Consider the following 24,774-nt stretch of genomic DNA (forward strand, 5'->3'; position numbering starts at 1 on the left):
TTTGGTTCTCTTTCAGTATCCTGTGGAACACCCAGACAAATTCCTCAAATTTGGCATGACCCCATCAAAAGGGGTTCTGTTCTATGGGCCACCTGGTTGTGGTAAGACACTCCTGGCCAAAGCCATTGCTAATGAATGCCAGGCAAACTTCATTTCCATCAAGGGGCCAGAATTGCTGACCATGTGGTTTGGTGAGTCTGAAGCCAACGTGCGTGAGATCTTTGACAAAGTAAGTATTTCTTCTACTCCTTGTGTTATGTTTGTGCTGAGGTACTCCCAAACCCTCTACTGCACCCATCTTACTGGCCTGGTTTTGTTTTCCTTGCTTGCACTGAGAGCAGAGGCTGCTCTTTTGATGTTAGGGTATTGTCTTGGTTTGAAAGACAAGTGTTTGCTAAGGAAGGCAGGAGCCTTGCTTGGAATGGAAAATGCAAACTCCTTTCTCCCAAATTATTATAATTTTGAAATTAAGGGGCTCTCAGGCAAAGATATGAGAATAGGAATAACAGTTCTTTACTAGTATGTATAAATAAAAAAAACCCTACAACTTATTAGGAAAATTAAAATAAAATGCAGTAGTACAAAAAACACTGTCAGAGACAGAATACAACCTAACACCTTTGATGCTGTTGAGTAGGACGGGAACAGAGAATTCTAGATTAGAAGGCTAAGAAAATGAGTTCTTTTTTTATTTTAAATGTACTGCTCTATATATAGAGAACATCGAGAAGACTAATTTCATTGGTCTTAGAGTAAAAACATGTCACAACATTGGTGTGCAGTGAATGACGCACAGTAGCAGAACATATCTATAAACAATGTGAATAACAAGATAGATTAGAGATTTATTTACATTCTTTCCCAACTGTTTCCCAGGCTGTCGCCTGGTTAGAAAACCTTTCTCTTTCTCTCTGCCTGAGCTGAGAATACCCACACACCTTGTTGGTCAGGGTGTTGGTAGAAGTCTGGTTAAGTGGTGGCTGCAGTCCTTCTGGAGTGACAGATGTAGTTCTGTTGAAGCAGTGATCCTGTACAAGGGTGTAGGTTTCCTCTGAAGGTCCAGTGGTGATGTAGAAGGGTCTGGTCTTCTGGGAATCTAGTCGAAAAAGGCTGCCTGTGGTGTTCCAAATCTCTGATTATATCCAGGTAGGAATGCTTGGCTCCTCCCCTTGGGTGGAGCATCTCACAATGGGATGGTGTAATTTTATCAGTCATGCAGTGAGACTCAATGGCTCATTAACAGAAGATATCCCCCTGGAAGGAGGATTGTTTGTGGAAGAGATAAAGAACACTGCCCGACCTGGTTTTAAGAGATAGTAATAGAATACATACTTTTGGTTACACCTTGCATTGCAACTTAAGACAGGTATGAATTCTCTTTGGCAATATAGATATTTAGATGGTTTTCTCCCACTGGAATTTGTATCTGTTGTTACAGGATTATAAATGCCCCAGTGTCTTAGCAGGGAGGCTAGCATTAGGATGGCATAGATATTCTCTGCATCCCTGAAAACTTATTTCAACACCTCATTAACCATCACCATCTACAGATTTTTAAAGGATGTTATGGGTTCTTATTTTTCTACAGTTGGACGAAATGATAATTGGAGGCCACTTCAAACTGAAATTTTCTTTTCTATTCTATTCTATTCTATTCTATTCTATTCTATTCTATTCTATTCCTGCAATATATATGGCTTGCAAAGGAGCCCACTTCCACTGCCCAGTTTCCCTGTAGATAGTGTGACCTCCTGTCCCAGGAGGTTATCTGCATGGATTATCCTGAGAATCCTCATTCCTGTGGTCAGGGAAGGTGCTGAAAGAGCAAAGTTGGAAAGAGAGTGAGAGAGAAAAATTTAGCTTGAGAGGGAACCTCAGAGGCTATCTGGTTCAGCTGTTTGTCCAGAGCAGGGAGGTAGCTTGGAAATTCAATCAGATTGCTTAGGACTGTCTTGGTTTGAAAGACAGGTGTCTGCCAAGGAAGGTGGGAACCTCTGCTGGGATGGAAAATAAGACCCCCTTCCCTCTGAATTACTATAACTTTGAAATTAAGGGGCTCTCAGGCAAAGATATGGGAAAAAATAACAGTTTTTTACTAATATGTATGTGTATAACTGACGCTGTTGAGCAGGACAGGAACAGAGAACTCCAGATCAGAAGGCAAAGAAAATGAACTCTCTCTTTATTTCAAATGTACCACTCTATATATAGAGAACATCGAGAAGACTAATTTCATTGGTCTTAGAGTAAAAACATGTCACACCATTGGTGTGCAGTGAATGACGCACAGTAGCAGAACATATCTATAAACAACGTGAATAACAAGACAGATTAGAGAATTATTTACATTCTTTCCCAACTGTTTCCCAGGCTCTTGCCTGGTTAGAAAACCTTTCTCTTTCTCTCTGACTGAGCTGAGAATATCCACATATAACAAGGCAAACAAAACCAGAAAACCCAGTAACAGCCTTCTGTCGGCTGTCAAGCATGTTCCCCTTTGGTGTAGTTACGGTCACGGCCGGCAGGGGCACTGTTGACTCCTGTCTGGGCAGGGCAGGTGCAATGATTCACTCGCGGCTGCAGGAGGCGCTGTGGCATGACCTCAGCTGTCTCTCACGTGGGTAATGGCAGGCATAGCCGGCAGAAGAGATGGAAAAGGGGCTTCCTTTACAAACTCACGCAGGGGCAGTTAGTCCTGGTGCCCCTCTGGATAGCAAAATGAGCTGTAGCAGGAGCCTCGGAAGCAGTAAGCTGGAATGGCAGGGACGAGCAGACCTGGGGTAGCAAACAGAATGTATCAGAAACTCCTCATCTGTAGCAGGAGCCGCGGGGTGTCCTGGTAGGCACAGTGCTGGGTTGCAGTGTAGCGAAAACCCCAGAGCAGTGGCAGAAAAACGGTGGGGCTGGGCAGCAGCAAGCTGGGCTTCCAAACGCTGCCAGGAAAGGCTCCCTTGGAGGGGGAGGGGCTCAGGGGCCTGGGTTTTCCCCTGAGGCACCTGAGTAGATGGTGAAGGTCCTTTCCAGAGAGATAGGGTGTTAATAAGGTCTCAGTGCAGACTCACTTGCAGTAGGATAGAACAGTAATGGGCTGGACTCTGCAGTGGCAGCGATTGCAGCAGCTCAACTGTTCCCTCTGATCTCAAGCACAAGAGAGAGAGGAGTTGAGCCCAGCCCCTCACCCCCAGGCCAAAATCTCGCGGTATCTCTGCCCTTCCCAAGAGAAAACCCCTCAGATAAGAGAGTAGCCAGCTGCACCCTTCCCTCTCCTCCTCCTCCCAGCCACATCTTTTGTCTCTCAAGTATTTGTGGTTATTGTCTCTCAGCAACAAATGGGACAAAATTCCATGAGAGAAAGAAAAAAAAAAAAGAGAAAAACCTAACCTCCAACAAGGGCCCTGTGTTATGAACATGTGCTAAAGATGGAGAATCCCTGACCTCTCTGGTTCCTGTGCTAGTGTTTGAGCTCTCACATTGTGAGGATTCTTTCCCCCCTTATTTCTGACTGCAATTTTCTTTGCAGCCATTTGTGTCTCTGGTCTTTCATCCTTTTGCTGTGTGTGAGAAACAAGGCTCACTCTTTAACATTTTTAAAAGTTTAATAAGGGATAAAAGGGACAATATCCAGTGCTGGGGTGCTTGGCAAACTGCCAAAAGCACACCGTTAGCTTAAAACAAATTTCTTATATACTTTTTCATTACATTCGTTAAATGCATATTCATGAAGATTATACATATTCAAACATTCCTCTGAGTACTTTTACATGTTCCGGAAATTCTTTAGCTTTGTTCGACCCCTGACCCGTCGTGCAATAGTGTAGCTTTGATTTTTGGGAGTCGTGTATGTCATTTCCTCACAACATGTATACCATTTCCTCACAACGTGCATGCCATTTCCTCATAACGTCAAACGGGGAATTATTGATAGCCCCAGGGTCAGTGGCAGAAGTCCTTTTCACATCCTTTCTTTCGATGTTATCTGTGTGGTTCCTTCAATGTTATCTAATCATACAGTTTTAGCTATTTCCACAAACTTATCTAAGTTATTCTCACTACTGTCAGTTAGCTAAAAATAAAAGCATCCTGCAAAAGTTAACATTCCATAGTCTCTATTTTAATATTTTGCGAAAGCCTAAACTACAATATATATTTATCACATTAATACATAGATAAGGTACACATGGCCAGGGAAATGGCCACAAAAGCTGACAAATTATATCTAAAACAGTTTAAAAGTGATTACAAACTGTACTACATCAAAATCGTTGTTAATAATAATTTGCAAAAGCTAATACATAATAGCGAAAGCAAACAAATACATAGTTATTTATAACACTGTGCATTTTGAAGAAGGATATAGCTCCCTTTTCCCTATAACTCTACATATTAGGTAGCTGAAGACAGATTGGATTTCCCCCTTCCATTTGATATTTCTTACCTACTGATACTCAAGTGCCTAAATGTCTTGGTTTGAGACAAGTTTAGGAGGAAATGTCCCAAAAGGAACGTCTTCTCTGAAGAAGGCAGGTTTTGGCACTCCCTCCCTGTAGTGGGTTGACCGCTGGCCAAACGCCAGTGCATTCACGAAAATCGTCTAGTCATCTTCCTCTGCTATAATTGGAGCAGAGGAGGGGGGAAAAAACCCAGTTACACTAAAGCTCATGGGGTTGAGATAAGGATTAGGAGAAAATGCTTGAGGGGCAAAATAGGCTCAAAATTTTAAAGGGTATAAAGAAAACTTTATTAACAGAACTAAAATAAGAATTATAAGAACTAAATAAACTTTTAGAACACTTTTCTTCCCCCAGCCCCTCTTTCCTTCTCACTAACAACATAAAGAGATAAAACCTGTGATTATCAGTCAGTTTGCCACTTCTAAAAAAGAATTTTTTCAGCTCATTTAAGGATAGGAGTCTCTTCTGTCAAGCCACAAGAAACAGTTTCCTTGTGGTTTTAAGTTCACAGTTAAACAATCTGCCCGTTAAAAACTTGTTTGCTTCGTGAAAGTCCCTCCCATTGACTTACAGTTTTTCCCACAACTGCTGTCGAGGGCCATTTTGGCTACTGGGGTATAATTTTAAGGATGAGCTGTTCTATTATAGAAGCAAAAGTTCTCTTCTTCTGTCTCTGGAAGTAAAAATTCTGTTTTTCTATTTCTGAAAGCAAAGGTTCTCGTCTGTCTCTGAAAGCAAAGATTCTCTCTCTCTGTTCAAGTCAGATCAGAGCTTGGCGTCTGTAGGCTTTATCTCAAGTGGAATTTTACAGCACGGAAAGGGTTAATCTCGTCCAGGCCCTGCATCAAGGAATTGCGTGTTCTGCCTCTTGCTGCTGGTCATGTGATCTTCCCAGGCGCGGCACAAGCCGCTCCGGGCGCTGTTTTCTGTCCTTTTGTCTGCAGTGAGGCAGATTAGAAGCAGACACGCACGCAAAGTCTCTTGCTGGCTGGGCTAGGATGGCGGCGGCCGCTCTGGCCGCATGGCTGTTTTCCGGCCCCGGCCGCTCTCAGTTCCAGCCATGGCGCCATTTCCTGCGCAGACTGCAGAGCTGCTCATTGGTCTCAGCCGCACGGTGCCCCGTGGCGCCAGGACAGCCCCCAGCAGGATGGCTCGGCAGCTTGCATCTGGAACGGGGCCCGGCCGGCCCGGAGCCCAGCAGAGCCGGCCTGGCCCGATGACTGTGGGCGGAGCTTAGCAGCAGCAGGATTTCAGCAGCCGCGCCGTAGCCCGGCCTGGCCTGGGCTTCCCCTCCTGCTGCCTGGCAGCCGGGCCACGCGGGCCCGGCCTGGCCTTACCGGGAAGGGTAGGGGGGAGGGCCTCCACTCTTTTGCAGAAAGCAGGAAATAAGAGAGAACTTTTCGCGGTTTCTCCTTTCTTAAATATGGTATTCATAGAGGCGGTTCTAGCTTCTCAAATTGGCTAATTGGTGTATCCGTTATCAAAGCCAGCCAGAGATTGGTTTTGCCAGGCATGGAGGAAGCTGTAGTGTTCTTTACAGAGAGAATTACTTCTGTACCTGATGGTTTTTTCCCTTAACTAAAACCAAGCTATTTCAAACCACAACACTCCCCCACCACTGATATGAAAGGAATTTCTTGGAAGAACGTGAAAAAAACTGTTTATTTAGCACACACACAGAGTGCACACAGGCACGGGAAAAAAACAAATAATGTTAAATAGTAAAACCTTCTCGCTGCAGAGAAAGCTGGTGGATTCAGAGTTCTTTCTGTAGGTGTGGCTCGGCTCCTCCCAAGGTCCAGAGCCAGAATGCAGCATCCTGGGGCCTCCCCCGCCGGCTCCCGGCGATGGTCTGTTCTTGGACCAGAGCAAAGCTGAACAGTTCCAGAATGTTACAGATGAGTAATGTAATGGTTGTCTCTCACAATTAAGAGATAGATATTATGCGTATGTTAAGATGTATAGTGATGTTATTGTAATATGTCCTCCCATAGTCCTCTTTCCTCTCCCCCTTGTAATAGCCTTAGTAGTCAAGGCATTTGGAAAGTGCCGGCTTATTACTAGGAGGTGCGACATAACAACATCTGACCTCCAATCAAGACAAAACTTTGGTATAAAAGGCAGAGCATCCATTTTGTAGACGAGCATGTGGCTGCTAGTCACAAAGACTCCCAGCGCTGCAATTTTTCCTTATTCAGTCCTTTGTTGTACTTTTTTGTTAAGGTTTAATAAACCTTTTAAAATTTTAAAAGTGAGGATCATTTCTCACAAATGATCTCCTGGATCATTCGGGAGAGCCTGTAGTTAGATAAGACTGAGAACAAATAGGAAGTCCCCAAAGAGAGAAGGAGGAAATACAGAGATGTCAACAGGTATACCTCCCGATAACCCACTGAGAGGAAAACAAACCTGGTAGAGATGTGACCCCAACACCAAAAGTATGCAATATTATGTAATAAAATACACTAAGAAGGAGATTGAATATATGTACTAGCCATGGTGTGAGTCAAAAGAAAAGTAGATGTATCAAGTTTTAACTACTCTACACTCCATCCAAACAAAATCCTAGACTCCAGAAAAAAACCCACTAGCTTAGAGTGTACTTTGTTTTCCTCCTCTCTTTTACCACCTCCTGCCTTCTTGTCTCTTTCTCTGTGAATACTATTTTTCGATCTGCTCTTGTAGCATACTGTTGAGTAGTACTGGTAGGTCATTACTGCAGTCACTTTTATTTTAAGCTCTACTTAGATTCTCTGTAAGGGGACAGAAAATTGGCAAGTCTTTGCTAAGCTTCTGCTCTTCCCTCCTCTCCCTGAAAAAGCTGAGTCTTACAGTACACTGTAATGCTCTGTTTCCCTCGGGCAGTTTAGTTTGTGTACATCATCTTAAAAATGTGACTGAGAAAATCCCTGAAATACAGTGTTAATTTTTTAACACTTTACCTGAAATTGTTGTTTTCCAGTTGATTTTGATGTTGAAACCGTTCATTGTAGCTGCTCTCCATACAAAGAAACCTTTAGACAGGTTTACTCTTACTGCCAGTAGAATTTTCAATAATTTCTGCAGTTTTGTGGTGGTGGTCTTGGTATTTGTGTGCTTCAGTAGTGTTCATCCAGCCACACTTCATGTGGAAATGGAATTCCCAAGAGACAAATGTTTCAGGTTTGAACCCAAAGTGTATCTATATTTTATGTTCTTGTCATGGTTGGACACTGGCGCAATGCCAGCGTTCCCATGAAAATGCACCTTCCCTAAATAAATGCTGTGAGATGTTATCAGGAACAGAGCAGAGCAGGCCCAAGCTTAATAACAAAGGAAAAAAACTTTATTAAACTACTACTAATACAGAAAACACATAAACTAAATCCAGGATGAAGACCTTTTAAACCACCCCTCCTCCTCCCAATTCCAAAAACACACAGCCATGAAACATCACCCGGGATTCCTGATCAAATCACCACCCTTCAGGTAATCCATACTCAAACTATCAAGGGAGATCCCGGACTATCTCTCTTCCACTACAAATCAAGGAGGAGTAATACTTTTAAAAAGCCCTCATTTCCTGGAAAGGGTTAAAAGTTCAGACTCCCTGGACGGCTGATATCTCGGTCCGGCGTTCCGCCTCCCACGCTGGGCATTCCCCCCCCCCTTCTCCTTCTCCTCTGCCGGCAAATTTCCAGGTGCCGCCAGGCTCTCTGTCTCTTTCCCTCTTGGGGGGGGGCAAAAGCATCTCCGCTTCTCTCCACCCTTCCGTCCACAGGAGCTGGCTCGGTTCCAGACCCTCAGCCCCCCCTCGGCCTACCTGGGCAAGGCCGCGTGGCTTCCCCTCCCCCACCCAGCCTAAGGCTGGGCAGGGGGGGAGTCTGCACTCTCTGACGACCGAACCAAAAGAGAGAGTTCTCCTGGGAGTTCTTGCTTTTAACCCCCTGTGTTCTCAGAGGCGTGTCCATACTTTCAGTGGTCACTCCAGGTGCCAATATCCAAACCTGACCACTGATTGGTTTGACCCAACTTCCTGGAAAAAATTCACTTCCATGTCAAACCACGACAGTTCTTTTGTGTCAGAGCTCACGTGCTTTGTTACACTGCAAGGATGCAGATGCTCATGGAATCTCTGGCATTGCTGTAGAAAACTAAATATATACCTTGTAAAAGTGTACCTTGAGTCAGCACTGACAGCTGTACATCAGGAAGTGATTTTCTGTCAGACTGAACCAAGCTTCTTTAGAAAACAGGAGACCTTATATCGATGAGAATTATTTATTAGAAATTACAGTTGTTTTCCACTCAAATTTCCATGCATAACATAGATACCTTTCCCTCTTTCAGTCCGAGATTAAATATTGATAAAAAACTTTGAAACAAAGTCACTGTCACCTCTGCAAAGAGGCCTGAAGCTTTCCTTAATGTACCCCCAGAGGACTGTGAGCTACCCTCCACAGTAATAAAGGCCACAAATACCCCTCCTCAGTTAAGAAGTAAAAGGTGCCCCTTGACAAAACACAAGCTTCCAAGGCAGTGGAGTAAGGCTGTTGTTAGTTCCTACCCCAACATCCCATCATAATGTAAGGGGTGAGAAACACCACGTGTGCTATGCTCTAGCAGTGATCCTCAATAAATCCTTCTAATCCTCTCCTTTGTGCTAGTCAAGCTCCTAGAGAAAACAAGGCAGCAAAAAGTGCTCAGTTTTGCCCTTGTAGAGTGAGAGGCAAAAAGCAAGAATCCAGCATAGTCTCCTTTTGACCTTTCCTTTAAGACAGGCCTGTCTGTTCCCACCCCAAAGGCACAGAGGGTGCTCTTTAAACTGTGCCACAATGTCCCACCCATACTCCCCTCTCCTGTCCCCATCCCCACTATGACATGATCCCACGAGGAGAGACCCACGGGGGCATCTGGGCCAGGAGAGCTCTGAGAGAGCACTGTACATGTGTATGCCCATGTGTACGGCTCTGTGTGCACATGTGTTTTCTGGTGTGCCCAGATGTGAGTGTACATGTCCTGCTTTGCACAGTGTACATGTGTGTTAGTGTGCACAGCACTATTCATATAGATTTGCTGACATGTATACGTGATGTGTGCACTGCTGTTTACATGTGTGTTAAATTACACACTCTCAGGTATGAGTGGGTCTATGCACAGCTCCGTGCTTGTGAGTGTGCACAAGCTGTGCAAGTGTGAGCATGGCTCTGAGTGGGACATGCGTGTATTAATGTGTATGACACTGCACACATTGGTGTACTCAAGCTCTATGTGCAAGCAGGTCTTCTGCCTGTAGGCATGTGTGCATTAGTAGGGACTGTACATAAGTGAGTGTCTGTGTAGCACGTGTGCTAGTGTGACAGGTTAGGTGTACACAAGTGTGTGCTGCTAGCAAGTACCATAGTGCACAAGAGCTCTGTGCAGGTGAGCAGGCACCTGTGTGTATGTGCACTAGCTCTGCACATGTTCCTGTGTGCACACACAGGCTGGGCACGTCCAGGGACATAGCTCTAGATACACAGCTCTGTGCATCCGACTGCTGTCCCACCTGGAAAAACAGATGTGTGTATATATATGTATTTGTGTGTGTGTCACTACCTAGCTCTGCTGGCTAGAGTGGCCCCTAGCTCTCTGTGTAAACTCTGTTCTTGTAAGGAGAAAAAATTTGCCTCTATGTATAAGTTTGCCAAAAAGTTTATGTAAAGTTGTGTACAGTGATTTCCATCAAATTTAATAGTGTTTAAGTTTCCGTTAAATCCCTATAAACAGGGGTATCTACAATCACTGTGATCCACTGCTGTTCTAACCCATGTTCCCTAAAAACTGCTGCCATCAAAATGGGATGCTAGACCAAGTACTAAACCTCTCTGTGATTCTAATGCTTCCTAGGCTGCAGTTCCCTTGTGTCAACAGTAGTAACTACTTTAAGACTCGATTAAACATATGAGGCAATGCTATGTGCATTGTCTTCAATTTAACCCCTCAGTGGGGAGGTCCCTTTCAGGTACTGCTAACCACTGAATCGTCTGTGCAAACCGCAGAACAAGAGTGGACTCATGTCAACAGAATTAAAGCCTGTCGCCTTCTGATGAGAAGGCTGGCGACCTGGTTTCAAGACACAGCACGGCAACCCGGCCTCCCCCAGGTCACTCGGGCCACAGACATGCACAGACACCAATGTGGTGGATGGTCAAATGGCGTTTATTATCTTATCTCATGGGGTTAAATAGTCAAGGGGGCTTCACTACATCAGAAGGGGATGGTGGGTCTGGTTGGGGTTAGTAAGGAGTGGAAAACTACTGAGTTTAGGAGGGGCTGCATGCTTTAGGGGTAATTGATTAACTATAGCAGGAAGAGGAGGGAAGGGTCTAGCTTTCCGTCACATCCCGAGATCTTCCGTTCGCCTGTCCCTATCTACCACATCTCCCCCCCCCTTTTTTACTAATGAATGAGGTAGTTATAAACATAGGCACTAAGGTGAGGTATAAAGTTGTAATGTGATAAGGGAAAAGGGTTTTTTGGTAAACCTGAGTAATCTTCGCAAGGGAAGTTTAGAGAACCTCTGCGACTGGCAGCGTCCTCGGTTTTTGGTTCACAGCATTTGTTGCCGGCCTATGAACAGGATGTTGGTCCGTTCTAGGCGAGCTTGAACAAATGAGACCAGCTTGTTTAGCAGGCAAGGTCCGAATGTGAAGGTTAAAAGCAGTATGGCTAGCGGACCTACTAGGGTGGAAATTAGAGGGATGAGCCATTGTGATTGATTGAACCAGGACTTGAACCAGCTCTGTTGGGTTTCCCTGTCTCTCTTTCTTTGAGCCAGTCTATCTCGGAGTTCCGCCATGGAGTCTTTAACGACTCCTGTGTGGTCCGCATAGAAGCAGCATTCCTCCTTCAAGGCGGCACACAGACCTCCTTGCTGCATGAACAAGAGGTCCAGTCCCCGCCTGTTCTGTAAGACCACTTCCGAAAGCGAGGAAACTGATTTCTCTAGAAAGGAGATGGATTTCTCGATCCTCTGCAGGTCCTCATCGATGGTCATTTGCAGCTGAGCAAGCCCTTGGTGTCGGGTCGCGAGGGCCAAGACACCTGTGGCTGTGCCAGCTGCTCCCAGGCCGAGCAGCATTGCGATAGTCACTCCCGTTATTATTTCTCTTTTGTGGAGTCGGCCGGGCTCCTCGAAGATGTGGTACACCTCCTCGTCTGAGTGGTACAGGACCCTAGGAACAATTAGAACTTGGACACAGAAATCGGTAGCGTCATTGCATTTGGCAAGGAACACGCAAGGACTCACCCCAGATTTCTGACAAACCCACATCCCAGATGCGGATGGGACCGCCCACTTGTTGCTCTTTCTGTTGGGCTTGACGACTTCGGTGCAGAGGTTGCCTTTCTGCTTCGCCAAGGCTGCATTGCCAAAGCATTTGCCCCGGCCTGTGACTTGGCTCAGGGTGATTCCCCTACGGGGGGTGTCCCATCTGCACTGGTGAGGGGCTTCGGCTGTGGAGTAACTGAAGGGGGTGTCTAGAGCGACTCCTTCGTAGAAGGGAGGTTTAACATCGTAACAAAGCCAGTAAGAATTGGTTAGGTTTGGGTTGGATTCGTTCAAGGATAGAAAGGTAGCCTCTAGCATGCGGAAGATTGGGTCTGAGTCCGACTCGGCTAAGCGGCCTATTTGGAAGGCATCTGCATGGCCGGTCGGGATATCAGTGGCCTTTGTGGGTAGTGGTTTGGGATGGGTAACGTTTCCCCCTTCCAGCACGTCCTTAATAATCATATTGGGTCCTACCGGTCGGGGTGCCGGTGGTTGGAGCCTGACAATTCGCACGTTCACCCACTCCTTTGGCGCCTTGAGGACTACCGTCCACGTTCTGCCTGTGGCCCAACTAGGGTGTTCTGGCTGCAGAACCGTCATGTTATAGTCCGTGCACTTCCGATATTTGGGTTGTGCATGATGGTTGTCATAGACCCCTCCCTTGAAGGCGGGCTTTTTACAGCCGGTAGGTGCCCAGGTGAACTGCAAGAATCTATCGGGCTCTTGTGGTTCCCACCCTTCTCCCGATGGTCTGGCGTCTGTGACAATGGTTTCACAGCCCCAGTGTCTGCAATATCCCCACCCCGGGTAGTTACAGTACTTCTTCCCAGGGTTGGAGGCTGGACACCAGTAGGATAGGTACATGTACATGATGTGCGGGTGATAGGGTTGTAGTTTTGGTCGTCCTGGAAACAGGTCGGTGATGTGGAACACGAAGGATGGGGTGCCTGCCGTGGTGATTTCTTTGAACACCTTGTCACTTGAAAGATGCTGCATGACCCACCTGAATGGCTGATGGGGGTGATAGTCTGGGTTGGCTCGCCCCCCGGCGATGAGCCCTAATAGCAAGATCACACAATGCCACCGTTGCTGTCTGGGTCTCACCGGTGTAGGATTCTTGGGTGCTGTCTGGCGTTTTGGTGGTTCGTCGCTTTTCTCTGGAACCGGGATGTACGCGTTACGGGGACGACCCACGAGCATGTCCTGTAAACAGAAACTCGCAATTCTCGTTAGTCCCCCGGGTTGTGGCTGTATTGAAGAGAAGCAGTCCTTGATGTCCAGCACTGGGCATGGCTGCCCTTTGGGGTTTACCAGATTATATACCCGTTGTTGGTTTCCCTCTGGTCCGGTGATCCTCACCGGGAAGGCTTTTACTGCCCCTGAAGGAGCCCATTTTGCACAAGCTATCTTTATTCTAGCCCAGTCGGTAAACTGGGCTGGTTCGCATTGTGATTGCCTTTCGATGTGGCTTAAGGCTTTATTTGGTTTTGTTTCAAACCGCGTCAGCTCCGCTTTTTCCGTTTCTGAGTCCCCATCAGCGTCCGTCAGCTCTCCCGAGCTGTTGGAGCTGGTGGAGCTCGACTCAGAGCCGGAAGTCGAGTGCCAGCGCGTTTCCGGGTCCCGGTGCCTTTTCGTGCAGCTCCGGCCCCGTCCCTCCCCCTCCCTTCGGGGGTGGTGCCATTCCCGCCCCCTGGGCTTGCCCTGCCGCCCGCAGGGGGAGGTCTCTCCCTTAAATGGTAGTGGCTTTGAGCATGGCTCCTGATTGGGCATGCGCTCTCTGCCGCCCCCCTCCTCCTCCTTTCCTCGCGGCTGCGCACTAGCGAGAATCCGGGTATTTGGGGTCTTCCCGCAGGGAGCATGCGCGCCCCACCCATCCTCTGGGTCGCCGGCGCCATGTTCGGCTGGGTAGGGCGGGGGTGCTGCCGGCGTCTCCTCCCGAGCCGTGTTTCCCGCGTCTCTGGCTTCCCTCGCCAATTCCTCCCAAAAGGACTGCGCGCGCTGTCGCGCCCCCGGCGCCGAGTCGCCGATCCACGGTGAAGGGACGTACGGGGGGTCCGCGAGTTTTCCGGGAAGTCCCACGGGGGGGGTTGGGCTCGGGCTCGGGCTCGGGGAGGGGGGGAACGCGCCCGATCCCCCCGGGTCCCCGCTCCCGGGTACCTCGCTATCGGGGGCGGTTTGCGTTGCCGCTCCTACCCCCAGTTTGGGTGTAGCTAATAAACATGCGCTCGCCGCGCTCCATGTTTCTTGTTCCTCTAACGCCTCGCGCAGAGCCCGCTCGACTTTTCCCCAAGCCTTAAGGCTTTTCCCGCTGCCTGAGGTTTTTGTTTCCTCGGCTAATGCGGCCGTACATCTCCCCCACACCTCCGGGTGTAATATATCCACGGGACGTTCAATCGTCCCGAGTTCAAGGAGTCTCGCAATAGCGAGGTAAAAATCCTTGAGCTTACACTTAATTCCCCACTGCTTATAAATCGAACTCACGACCTTCGCGATGGCCTCCATGTGGATCGCTGGTCCGGGGACGTCTCCCCCGCCTAGAATCGGCTTGGCCGTTCTGGCCGCTGTCTCTCGTCCAGGAGATTCCCGCTACCCGAGGGTTTCGGCACCATATGTCGCCTTCTGATGAGAAGGCTGGCGACCTGGTTTCAAGACACAGCACGGCAACCCGGCCTCCCCCAGGTCACTCGGGCCACAGACATGCACAGACACCAATGTGGTGGATGGTCAAATGGCGTTAATTATCTTATCTCATGGGGTTAAACAGTCAAGGGGGCTTCACTACGTCAGAAGGGGATGGTGGGTCTGGTTGGGGTTAGTAAGGAGTGGAAAACTACTGAGTTTAGGAGGGGCTGCATGCTTTAGGGGTAATTGATTAACTATAGCAGGAAGAGGAGGGAAGGGTCTAGCTTTCCGTCACATCCCGAGATCTTCCGTTCGCCTGTCCCTATCTACCACAAAAGCCCCAGTAAAAGAACCCAAAGAATATACTATAACATCCAGACCAGGTGAGAGATAACCAAAGAAGCTCGAAGACATCCAAAAAGTAGAGTCGAGCTTCCACCAGTCAGCTTGAAGATTGTTTTAACTAACACTTTGAGCGGGGAGTTTGAACTGTAACATTTATTGATGTAATTGTCCTGTTTTAATAGATGGGAATTACAAGCATCTGTTGAGGGGAAGTACACAGGGAACTGTAAGAGGTATTGGGACGGTTTCCTTAAGAACCAACAAGTAGAGTAAAACAAGAAATAGATGGCATGACCGAGTTGGCCCCTGTGTTCGCCACCGAGAAGATTATAGCCCTGTTGCGGGCAGCAATCCCATAGGCATGGTAAGGTAGGGGCAAGAAAGCCATACCGGACCTCTATCATTCCTCAGTTATCTTTTAATACAACAGAGACTAGAAGGCATGACTGAGTTGGCCTTTGTACTCACCACTAAGATACACCTGCTATGAGTAGCCAACCCCATAGGCACGGTAGATGGGAGTAAAAAGGCCATACCAGAGCTCTGTGATCCCCTTTTGTCCATTCCAAATAAGTGTGTCTAAGGAAAACCTAGGATTTTTTTTCCTGTTCCCACTGTCCTCGCCCACATCAACAGATGCTAGTATGACTCATTAAAAAAAAATTATTTCTTTATCATTTTTGAGAAGTAGGACTAGATTATCAGAATCAAAAATGAGAGTTAATTGTTCGAGCCAAATGGCTTATAGAAAAGGAAAAGGAGAGTTTGTTATAGATGAGTAATGTAATGGTTGTCTCTCACAATTAAGAGATAGATATTATGTGTATGTTAAGATGTATAGTGATGTTATTGTAATATGTCCTCCCATAGTCCTCTTTCCCCTCCCCCTTGTAATAGCCTTAGTAGTCAAGGCATTTGGAGAGGGCTGGCTTATTACTAGGAGGTGCGACATAACAACACCTGACCTCCAATCAAGGCAAAACTTTGGGAGGGGCTAAGGGTATAAAAGGCAGAGCATCCATTTTGTAGATGAGTGCATGGCTGCTAGTCATGGAGACTCTCAACGCTGCAATTTTTCCTTATTCAGTCCTTTGTTGTATTTTTTTGTTAAGGTTTAATAAACCTTTTAAAATTTTAAAAGTGAGGGTCATTTCTCACAAAAGAAGCAACAGAAGTCAACAGAGAAGCTGTATGCAGTCCTGGGAAAGCTTCTTGCCTCAGCTAACCAAAATAAGCTAGCTAAATGCAAAGATGTACTTTGTCTTCGTGCTACACAACACAACTGAGAAAACATGGCAGAGGATGTGTGTTTGAACAGAGACCACCAAAAGAATTCCCCCGGCTCCCCCCCCCCTCAGACCCAGCTGAAAGTTCCAGGACCCATTCCTGGGCATAAAGCATACAATAGAGGATACAGTATTATAAAGCCACCCCAAGACACTAAATAACCAATTGATGTCCCCAATCCTGGAGGGAGATCTGGTCCAGGCAAATTGGCTCCAGCTTTTCCTCTAGGCATTGGAGTTCCCACCCTTCTGCCTGGTTCACAGTGCTCTTAGCTTTGGGGAAATGCAGCTTGTTTTTCAGGAGAATTTGAGTGTTTGTGTGGCAGGAGACTGTTCCATAGCAACTCCTCCAAGCTGTCCTTGTGGCAGCAGAGCTCTGCTGTACTCTTCTAAGCTGCTTTAAATGTAGGGTAGGCTTACTGTGAAGTCAGCGTGCTCCTTGCCTAGTGGTATAAACTTGGAGTAATTGTTCCCATTTGCTTTTTGCAGGCTCGTCAAGCAGCCCCATGTGTGCTCTTCTTTGATGAGCTGGACTCCATCGCCAAGGCCCGAGGTGGGAATATCGGTGATGGCGGCGGTGCTGCAGATCGTGTTATCAACCAGATTCTGACCGAGATGGATGGCATGTCCACCAAGAAAAATGTATTCATCATTGGTGCCACCAACAGGCCAGACATCATTGACCCAGCCATCCTGCGCCCTGGCCGCCTGGATCAGCTCATCTATATCCCCCTGCCTGACGAGAAGTCCCGGGTTGCAATTCTTAAGGCCAATCTGAGGAAATCACCAGTTGCCAAGGTAAGGATCTGTGCTTTGACTGTGTCTGGCTTTGGTTTGCTGTAAGCTGCACATGCTCCTCACAAGCTGGGGATAGAGCAGAGGGCTGGTGACTGCTCAATGCAATCCAGACCTGGGAAACCTTCAGTCCCTGAAGGATGGAAGTGAAGAAGTAGGGGGAGGCTTGAGCTCTGAGAGTAGGTATTAATAAAGGTTGGTGTTGGTGTGTAAGCACAGCAGGTCTTTGTCACATGGTGGAGTTCTGCCCACAGTGTGGGAACAGGAAAGCCTGTTATGGCAAGATGGAAAAGAATATTGTACTCTGAAAGAAAAGTAAATGTAGAAAACAGGTGGGAAATGGAAACTGAAGAGGAACTACTGAAATTAATTGTTGCTGAACTGAATTGTTGCAAGAGCTATGTTCCTTGCATAGGGAGCAGGCAATAATGAAACTGATAGCTGATCAGAGAAAAACAGATGTCAAGTGAGAGCTCAAGCTATTTCATGCCAAGCTTACCTTTTTAGGTGCTGCTGGGAAGGAAAGCTTCAAAGGAGGTTGCAGTACTACTCTCTCAGTTGAAGGGAAGGAGCAGAAGATTGGTTGTCTTGGTCTGCCTGTGTGTCATTCCTATTTCTAGTCTGACAGTGTTTCATTTGACTCCTTATGCTGAGACCAGAGTAAATCATATCCTAAATCCACAAGACAACCTGCATCTTCTTGAGGGTAAACAATGCAGAGGCATTTTTCCCCTTTACTCCACTCTCATGATACCCCACCTGGAGTACTGTGTCCAGCTCTGGGCCCCCCAGCATAGGAAGGACATGGACCTGTTGGAGTGAGTCCAGAGGAGGCCACAAAAATACTCAGGGGACTGGAGCTCCTCCGCTATGAAGACAGGCTGAGAGACCTAAGGCTGTTCAGCCTGGAGAAGAGAAGGATCTGGGGAGACTTCATTACAGCCTTCCAATACCTAAAGGAGGCTTACAGGAAAAATGGGGAGGGATTCTTTGTCAGGGTGTGTAGTGATGGGACAAGGGTAAATGGCTTCAAACTGGAAGAGGACAGGGTTAGATGGGATACTGGGAAGAAATTTTTTACTATGAGGGTGGTGAGGCCCTGGCACAGGTTTCCCAGAGAAGTTGTGGATGCCCCAGCCCTGAAAGTGTTCAAGGCCAGACTGGATAGGGCTCTGAGCAGCCTGGTCTAGTGGAAGGTGTCCCCGCCTGTGGATATTCTCAGCTCAGTCAGAGAGAAAGAGAAAGGTTTTCTAACCAGGCGAGAGCCTGGGAAGCAGTTGGGAAAGAATGTAAATAATTCTCTAATCTATCTTGTTATTCATATTGTTTATAGATATGTCCTGCTACTGTGCATCATTCACTGCACACCAATGGTGTGAGTGTTTTTACTCTTAAGACCAATGAAATTAGTCTGCACGATGTTCTCTATATATAGAGCGGTGCATTTGAAATAAATCTGAGTTCATTCTCTTTTCCTTCTAACTTGGAGTCTTTCGTTCCCGTCCTGTTCAACAGCGATACCCGCCCATGGCAGGAGGGTTGGAACTAGATGATCTTTGAGGTCCCTTCCAACCCAAACCATTCTGTGATTTACAGCTGCTTCCCAGGATCTTATTGGGTGTGTGGGGAGTATGGCCTGCCTTTATATGTGGTTAACTTTTCCCAAAACCAAGAACCTTAACAGCTCATCTTTTCAAAATTGGCCAAAGTTGAGGCAGCACCTTTATACCATGAGATCTAAAGACACTTTTTTGTCACCTGAGGATGTAAGGTATAAAGGACAGACCTCTCTTGAGGGTTGTTTTTTTGTTTGGTTTTTGTTGTTGTTTTTGTTGTTTTGTTTGGGTTTTTTTCCACTAGGATGTTGACCTGGATTTCCTAGCTAAGATGACCAATGGCTTTTCGGGGGCTGACCTGACAGAAATTTGCCAGCGTGCCTGCAAACTGGCCATCCGCGAATCCATCGAGAGTGAGATCAGGCGAGAACGTGAGAGGCAGACCAACCCTTCTGCCATGGTGAGTGGGATACTCCGAGCTTTCCCCACTTATGACACAGGCAGCCCACCCCTGCCTGTGGGTGAGGCAGGATGCATTCCTCTTCATAATCCTCGGTTGGGGATGAGTGGGGTCTCAGAAGAGAACATGGAATGGGAGCATGAGGTCCTCCTGGGGTACCTCACTGTCAGCATTGCTCAGAAAGCCAGCCCCTGCTGCAGCCCTGACTTAGTCTGCCATAGTGTCTCTCTCCAGCTCCAGCTTTGGTGGGTGTTGGAGCCTCCTGATCTAGTAGGAGGCTGTGGATGGCTGTTGGGCTACAGAGCTTGGGCATGCAGCTCACCTGGTTCCTCTGTCCTGCTGCAGGAGGTGGAGGAGGATGACCCGGTTCCCGAGATACGCAGGGATCACTTTGAGGAGGCCATGCGCTTTGCTCGCCGCTCTGTCAGTGACAACGACATCAGGAAATATGAGATGTTTGCACAGACCCTACAGCAGAGCCGTGGCTTTGGCAGCTTCAGGTAAACATGAGAAGGGCAGTGTGGCTCAGTTAGCCCCAGAACAGAGCACTGAGGCACCTTTCTGCTGGATTCTGGATAAAAAATTCCCTCTTCCACTGCATTTTCCCCAGCATGTACAGCAGAAAGCTGAGTGTGTGGCAGGTGTAGGCTGTGCTGCAGGTTGGTTTTAGCTGCTCTGTTAGTACTCCTGGAGTCCAACAACCCTTTTTCCTTTAACGCAAGTGTCTTGGTTTAAGACAATTTAAGGGGAACACTCTAAAATGAGTTGCCTTCCCTTATAGCTTTAAATAATCCCTTTCTACCAATGAGTTACAAACATGAGTAGATATAAGTGAAAAAAATAAAAGTTTACTAAAAAAACAAAACAGCAACAGGCAAAAAAAAACCGGTGATAATCACTAGTTACAAAGTTGCTAAATCTCAGAGTCCCCAGGAAGAGAAACTCAAAATGGCAGAGTAAACCCCCTGAAGATGGTGCCCTCCACAGATGACCACGTGTGGGGAAACAAAGGCAAAACGGTTTAATCTCCACCCATAAATGCAGAGGAGGTCCCCCTAATTGTCCCATGGAACAATGACAAAATGGCAGAGAATCCTCTTTCTGGGCCATGCGTTTGAGCGAGAGAACAAAGGAATCAACGTGGCAAACAAGCCTCCACAGTTCCAAAGCTCCCTCCCCCCCGCCTCCCCAAACGAACAACCAGAGCAGGGGCAAACAAAACCTGGGAAAACTATTTCTGTCCAAAAAGAGTCAATGCTTCTAGGGAGCTGACACAGGCTCTCATGGTGGCTCAGCAGGCTTCCTCTCTCTCTCTCTCTGCCTCTTTCTCGGCCAGCTGGATCCAGCCAGTGTCGGCACTGCAGCCTCCAAGCCGCTGGTGTTGGTGCTGCTGTCTCGGGTCCCTGTTCTGATTTATGGGGGAGAAAAAAAATGGACTTCTGAGCACCTAAGAATGGTGGCCCAACCTCGACTGGCAAAATTCACTCTGTAGCAGTTTTTGATTGCGAAATGCAGCTTCTCATGTTGCTACTGTTGCTAGTAGAGGCAAGAGAGAGCTCTGCCTTCATGCCCCAACCTCAAAAAGCCCAAGCATCCCCCAGCCCCACAGCTCCATTTCCGGCCGCAGGGTTTTAAAGAGACAGTAGCAATCTTTGGGCACAGATAGATATGGACTACAATAACATTTTGGGTTACCCAGGACAAGTGATACCCAGAAGTCATATAAACCTTTTGCATGATCTGCTGTAAGGTTTCATCCCATTCCTCCTGCCTGTCCTACTTGTCACTGGGGTTTGGCACAGAGGGAGGGTATGGCACTGAGCTGCAAGGAGGCTTTTGAACAGCATCTTTTCTCTCCTGTCCTGCACTGCTGCATGCAGGTTCCCATCAGGCAACCAGGGCAGTACCGGTCCGAGCCAAGGCACAGGAGGTGGCAGCGGGGGCAACGTGTACAGCGAAGACAATGACGACGATCTCTATGGTTAACTCTCAGCTTTGTGGACCAGCTCCACATCAGGCCACATTGTACAGCAAAAAAATCCAGTGTTCAGTGGACTCTTAGCTTCTTCATTCTTCAGTCAGAACAGTGTAGCTGCACACCAGACTTTGTACAGGGAATATTTTCTGCAAACACAAATCCAGAGTGGTGTTCAATTGGGAGGCAGACAGTGAATTAACAAGGAGGGGAACTGACTTAATTTCAGAGAAATTTCTGTGCTAGTTTATGTGGCAGAATCAGCAGCTTTAGTAAAGAATAAAATGCTAGCCTGTATTAAAAAAAATCCCACAAAAATGATAAAAAATAATAAAAATCCCACAACACTCCTTTGCGTGTGCCTGGTACAGTGTAGTTTGTGTTGTCCCTGTAAACTCCATGTCTCATGCTATCTGAGCACTCCTCAGTCTGGTGGAGCCTATCTATATGCATGCTTCCCTGATGTGTTTGAGGTTGTTTTTCATTGTTATGTCTCTTAGCCCAAGTTAACAGAAGAAATTGGTTTGGCAGTCTGTCTCTTCCCTGCTTCAATTTGGCAGGAAGCACCAACTAAGAGAGCCTGGTAGCAGGTATCTCTTGCTTCTCTGATGCTGGCCCTGAGCTGTCGGGTCTCCTGCTGCTTTGGCTCCTCTGCAGCAAAGGATTTCAGTAATCCTGGTTCTATCTGCCCTGCCTGAAGGTTGGTAGAAGGGGGCTCTTCAGCTGTCTCTGAAGTTTGTGGTGCAGCATGACCCTACTGTTAGAAAAGGGGATGCTACAGCACTGTTCATCAGGCTTTGTGGAGAGATTTTCCCCCTTCCCCTGCAATACTTTTGGAGTTCTGATGACAGACATGGCTCTCTGCTGCCAGCCTGCCCCTTTTTTTGCCTCATACTCTGTAGTTGGGTTCTGATCATAGTTCTTATCCTTCCTTTCTGGTTACAGGTTGCTGCCTTGCTCCTTGGTTTATTTTCCCTTCTCTTAACTGTACTGCTGTACTTCAGTGTTTTATATGAGAGAAGCCCTGGGTCTGGTCTCATCATGCACACAGGAGCAGTGTGGCATGCTGGATATGACCCAGCTGTGAACTGAAGGGGAGAGCCTGTTTGAGACAATGGCCATAAGATGTGCAGAGTGGTCATGTGCTATTGACTTGGAGAGAGTGCAGGAACTGAGGATTTCTGCAAAGTTTAAATGTTGATTGTGTGGCAGAAGGGTGCCCTAGGCTTTCGGGCTGAGCCACACTGAAGAGGGCAACTTCCCCTGTGGCAGGAGTTATGTGGGGCCTGAGCAATGTAAGTTTCAGCCCCAGAGCTTGGCAGACCTAGGAGAACTTCAGCAACCTGGCTATATTTAAGGGGAGAGGGGAGACATGCAAGAGTCTTGTCTCAAAATGATAGAAGGATGGGACTATCCATGAGAGGGGGACTAGTGCATACCAATGGGGAAAAAGAACACCTGTTGTGGTAGAACATGTAAGCCCCTGGGAAGCAGGGGGTAGCCCCTTCTCAGGTCCTCTGTCTTGCTTAAGAGCTGTCTCCCCGCCAGCACCACTCTTGCCCTGTCCTTATGCCACCTCTGTTCTGCTTTGCAGAGAAAATGCTGGCCATTGTCTATAGCAGCAGGGTTAAGGATAGCCTGTCCCTCTCAGGCTGGCACTTCCCTTTCTGGGGATAACTGGCACCTGAAAACCTTTACTCCAGGGCTGCTTCCCTGCCTGTACTTTTCTCTGCTGCTCTGTGCTCCTTCAAGCAGGGTGGATGCAAGTACTGGCTTTGCTTTCATTGTGTCCTACCTGTTCATCAGTGCAAGCCCAAGAGAGGCAGATCCAGCCAGGGAAGGAACCAGCCACCTGGGAAGGTTCTCCATCCCTGCTGGGAGCTCTCTAGGACTCTTCCAAAAACCTTCCTCAGCTCTGGTATTTGGGTGAATTTCTTCCTGCCAGTTTGGGGATGTGACCATTCAGCAAGCCCCCAGAAGATCTACCCTGGCATCTCTGCTGTGGAGGCTGGGACAAGCAGTGTATAGGAGAGTAGGGTGCATGTGTCCCAGCTCCCCAAAGCCTTTCCTGCTACCTCTCATAATTGCAAATGCTAATTAAATCCATCACAAGGGCTGGAAACCCTCATCTTTTTTTTTCCCTGCCACCTATGGGACATGGTTCCATGGTTCCTTGTGGGGACAGCACCCACAGTGGCACTGAGAGCATCCGCCCTGCACTGGAGCTGTGTAAAACTGCTGGGGGGCTGAGGGTGTCCCCCAAATCAACACCTGCATCTATCAGGGAGCTTGACTAGGGTCTCCCTCACCCCCATGCATCTCCACCACCAGCAGCCCCAAGGACTGTATTTGGCCCCAGTCTGTGCTCTTTTCCAGGGGCCATCCCTGCAGCAGGGACCCCTGGGAGCTGCATGGGCAAGAGCCTTTCCACAGCATACTTCTCCCCTGCCCAGGATCTTGCTGGGGAGACTGGGCAGCCCCAAAGGTGCTGGCAGGAGGAAGGTGCTGTCAGCTGGAGCTTGTCCTGAATGGAGCAAGATTAGTGAGGTGAGCAGCTGAGGGAGGCCCTTTCTTCACTGCAGTGGTCGGCATCTTCTCGTGCCCCCTGGGGTTCCCCGTGTGGCCCCAGAGCTACATCCCCATGTCCTTGTGTGTCCCGTGTCCATCCCCTGCCCCCAGCCTTACAGCCAGGCTCCACAGAGGGCCATGTGTTGTGGATGCTGACAGCATCCACAATGTGTAGCCCAGCCATGGTGTATGCAGAATGAAGGATTGCATCCCCTTGCCCCGGCCAAGGCATTGTCATTAGAGGTTGGTCCCTGACCCAGGAGACTGGGGCCCTGCAGCACCCCAAGTCTCCGGGCTTAGCAGGGCGCTCCTGACAGCAGAGGGCAGTGAGCCATGTCCCCCATTTGGGGTTTGGCAGCCTCTGCCCAGGCCCCTTCCAAACACAATGCCCATGGGATTTTGTTCAAACCATCTGCCTTTACGGCTGCTCTTGCTTGGTGCCTTATGAGCAAACATTTTTCCTGATTTCAGTGGGGAATGTCCCTGGGTACATGTGCTGCTGCCTCTTACCCAGCCCCAGGGCCACCTTTTTCAAGAGCTGAGCACCAGCATCTCTCCAGCCCCCTCAGGCACTCTGTCAGCAAGGAGCCCCCTTCACTATCCCAGCTCCACCACCCTACCATTCATAGATTCTCCTCAGCTGGCCCCCACTCCTGCCTTTGTTGGCCACATCCTGGGAGCCCCAAGGGGATGCAGAACCCCCATGGGGTTGCCCTGGTACCAGTGAGAGACAAGCCCCTTCCCTAGCCCTGCTGCCTGCACCCAGGCCAGGGCAAGCACAGCCCCAGCATCTCCCATCACAACACACCCCAAGGAGGTATATTTTTTACTTTATTTTTTCTCTCAATACTGACATTTAAAAATATTTTTTAAAAAACCTACTATAAAACATTCAGGTCTCATTAAAACTGAGAAAACAAAGGAGCTTGTATCTGTGCACTAACTTGTCTTCTCCCTCCAGGTTTCTCTATGTCAAACTCCACCAGGACCAGTGGAGTAAACCAGTGGCATACCCTTGCCTTTCAAACCAGGTGATAAATTAAACAGTGCCTAATGAAGTCTCCTTACCCTGTGCCAGAGCTGTGGCAGCAGCCAGCCTCCATGCCCTGTACAATGCAATATACAGCTGTACACCTAGCCCCCAATGGACACCTGATGCTTGCCCTTCCTCCCCTGTCCAAAAGGACCTCCTGTTTCAAGTCAGTGATTCCTCCTTAAAAAAAAAGGATTCCTGGCAGATTATTCCAGAAGTTTTCTCTGTGGTACTGTAGTGGAAGAATACAAAGGTCAGTCAAATGTTCCTTCCACTTTGTAGGAGCCCTTCCCAGGAAAAAGGCACAAGGCAGAGTGGGTCAAGAAAGGTAAGGACTATAAAAATTCTCCCAATGGAAATACAAAGGTTTTTTAAAAAAATACTGCATTTAA

General features: G+C 47.8%; 1 protein-coding gene across 2 annotated transcripts in view; it reads left to right on the forward strand.

Annotated features, from left to right (window-relative positions):
• LOC128822737 (transitional endoplasmic reticulum ATPase-like) overlaps positions 1–21,131 on the forward strand; it is a 59,832-nt gene extending 38,701 nt beyond the window's left edge. For both annotated transcript variants that reach the window (XM_054004551.1, XM_054004552.1), the window contains 5 exons: positions 17–229; positions 16,485–16,793; positions 18,651–18,806; positions 19,152–19,306; positions 20,687–21,131. In XM_054004551.1, the coding sequence (XP_053860526.1) occupies positions 17–229; positions 16,485–16,793; positions 18,651–18,806; positions 19,152–19,306; positions 20,687–20,792 (939 nt within the window). In that variant the 3' untranslated portion in view covers positions 20,793–21,131. The remainder of the gene's footprint in view (positions 1–16; positions 230–16,484; positions 16,794–18,650; positions 18,807–19,151; positions 19,307–20,686) is intronic.
• Positions 21,132–24,774: the final 3,643 nt, after the last annotated feature.

This window comes from Vidua macroura (assembly GCF_024509145.1).
Source record: "Vidua macroura isolate BioBank_ID:100142 chromosome W unlocalized genomic scaffold, ASM2450914v1 whyW_random_scaffold_38, whole genome shotgun sequence".
In the NCBI taxonomy this organism is placed as follows: Eukaryota; Metazoa; Chordata; class Aves; order Passeriformes; family Viduidae; genus Vidua; species Vidua macroura.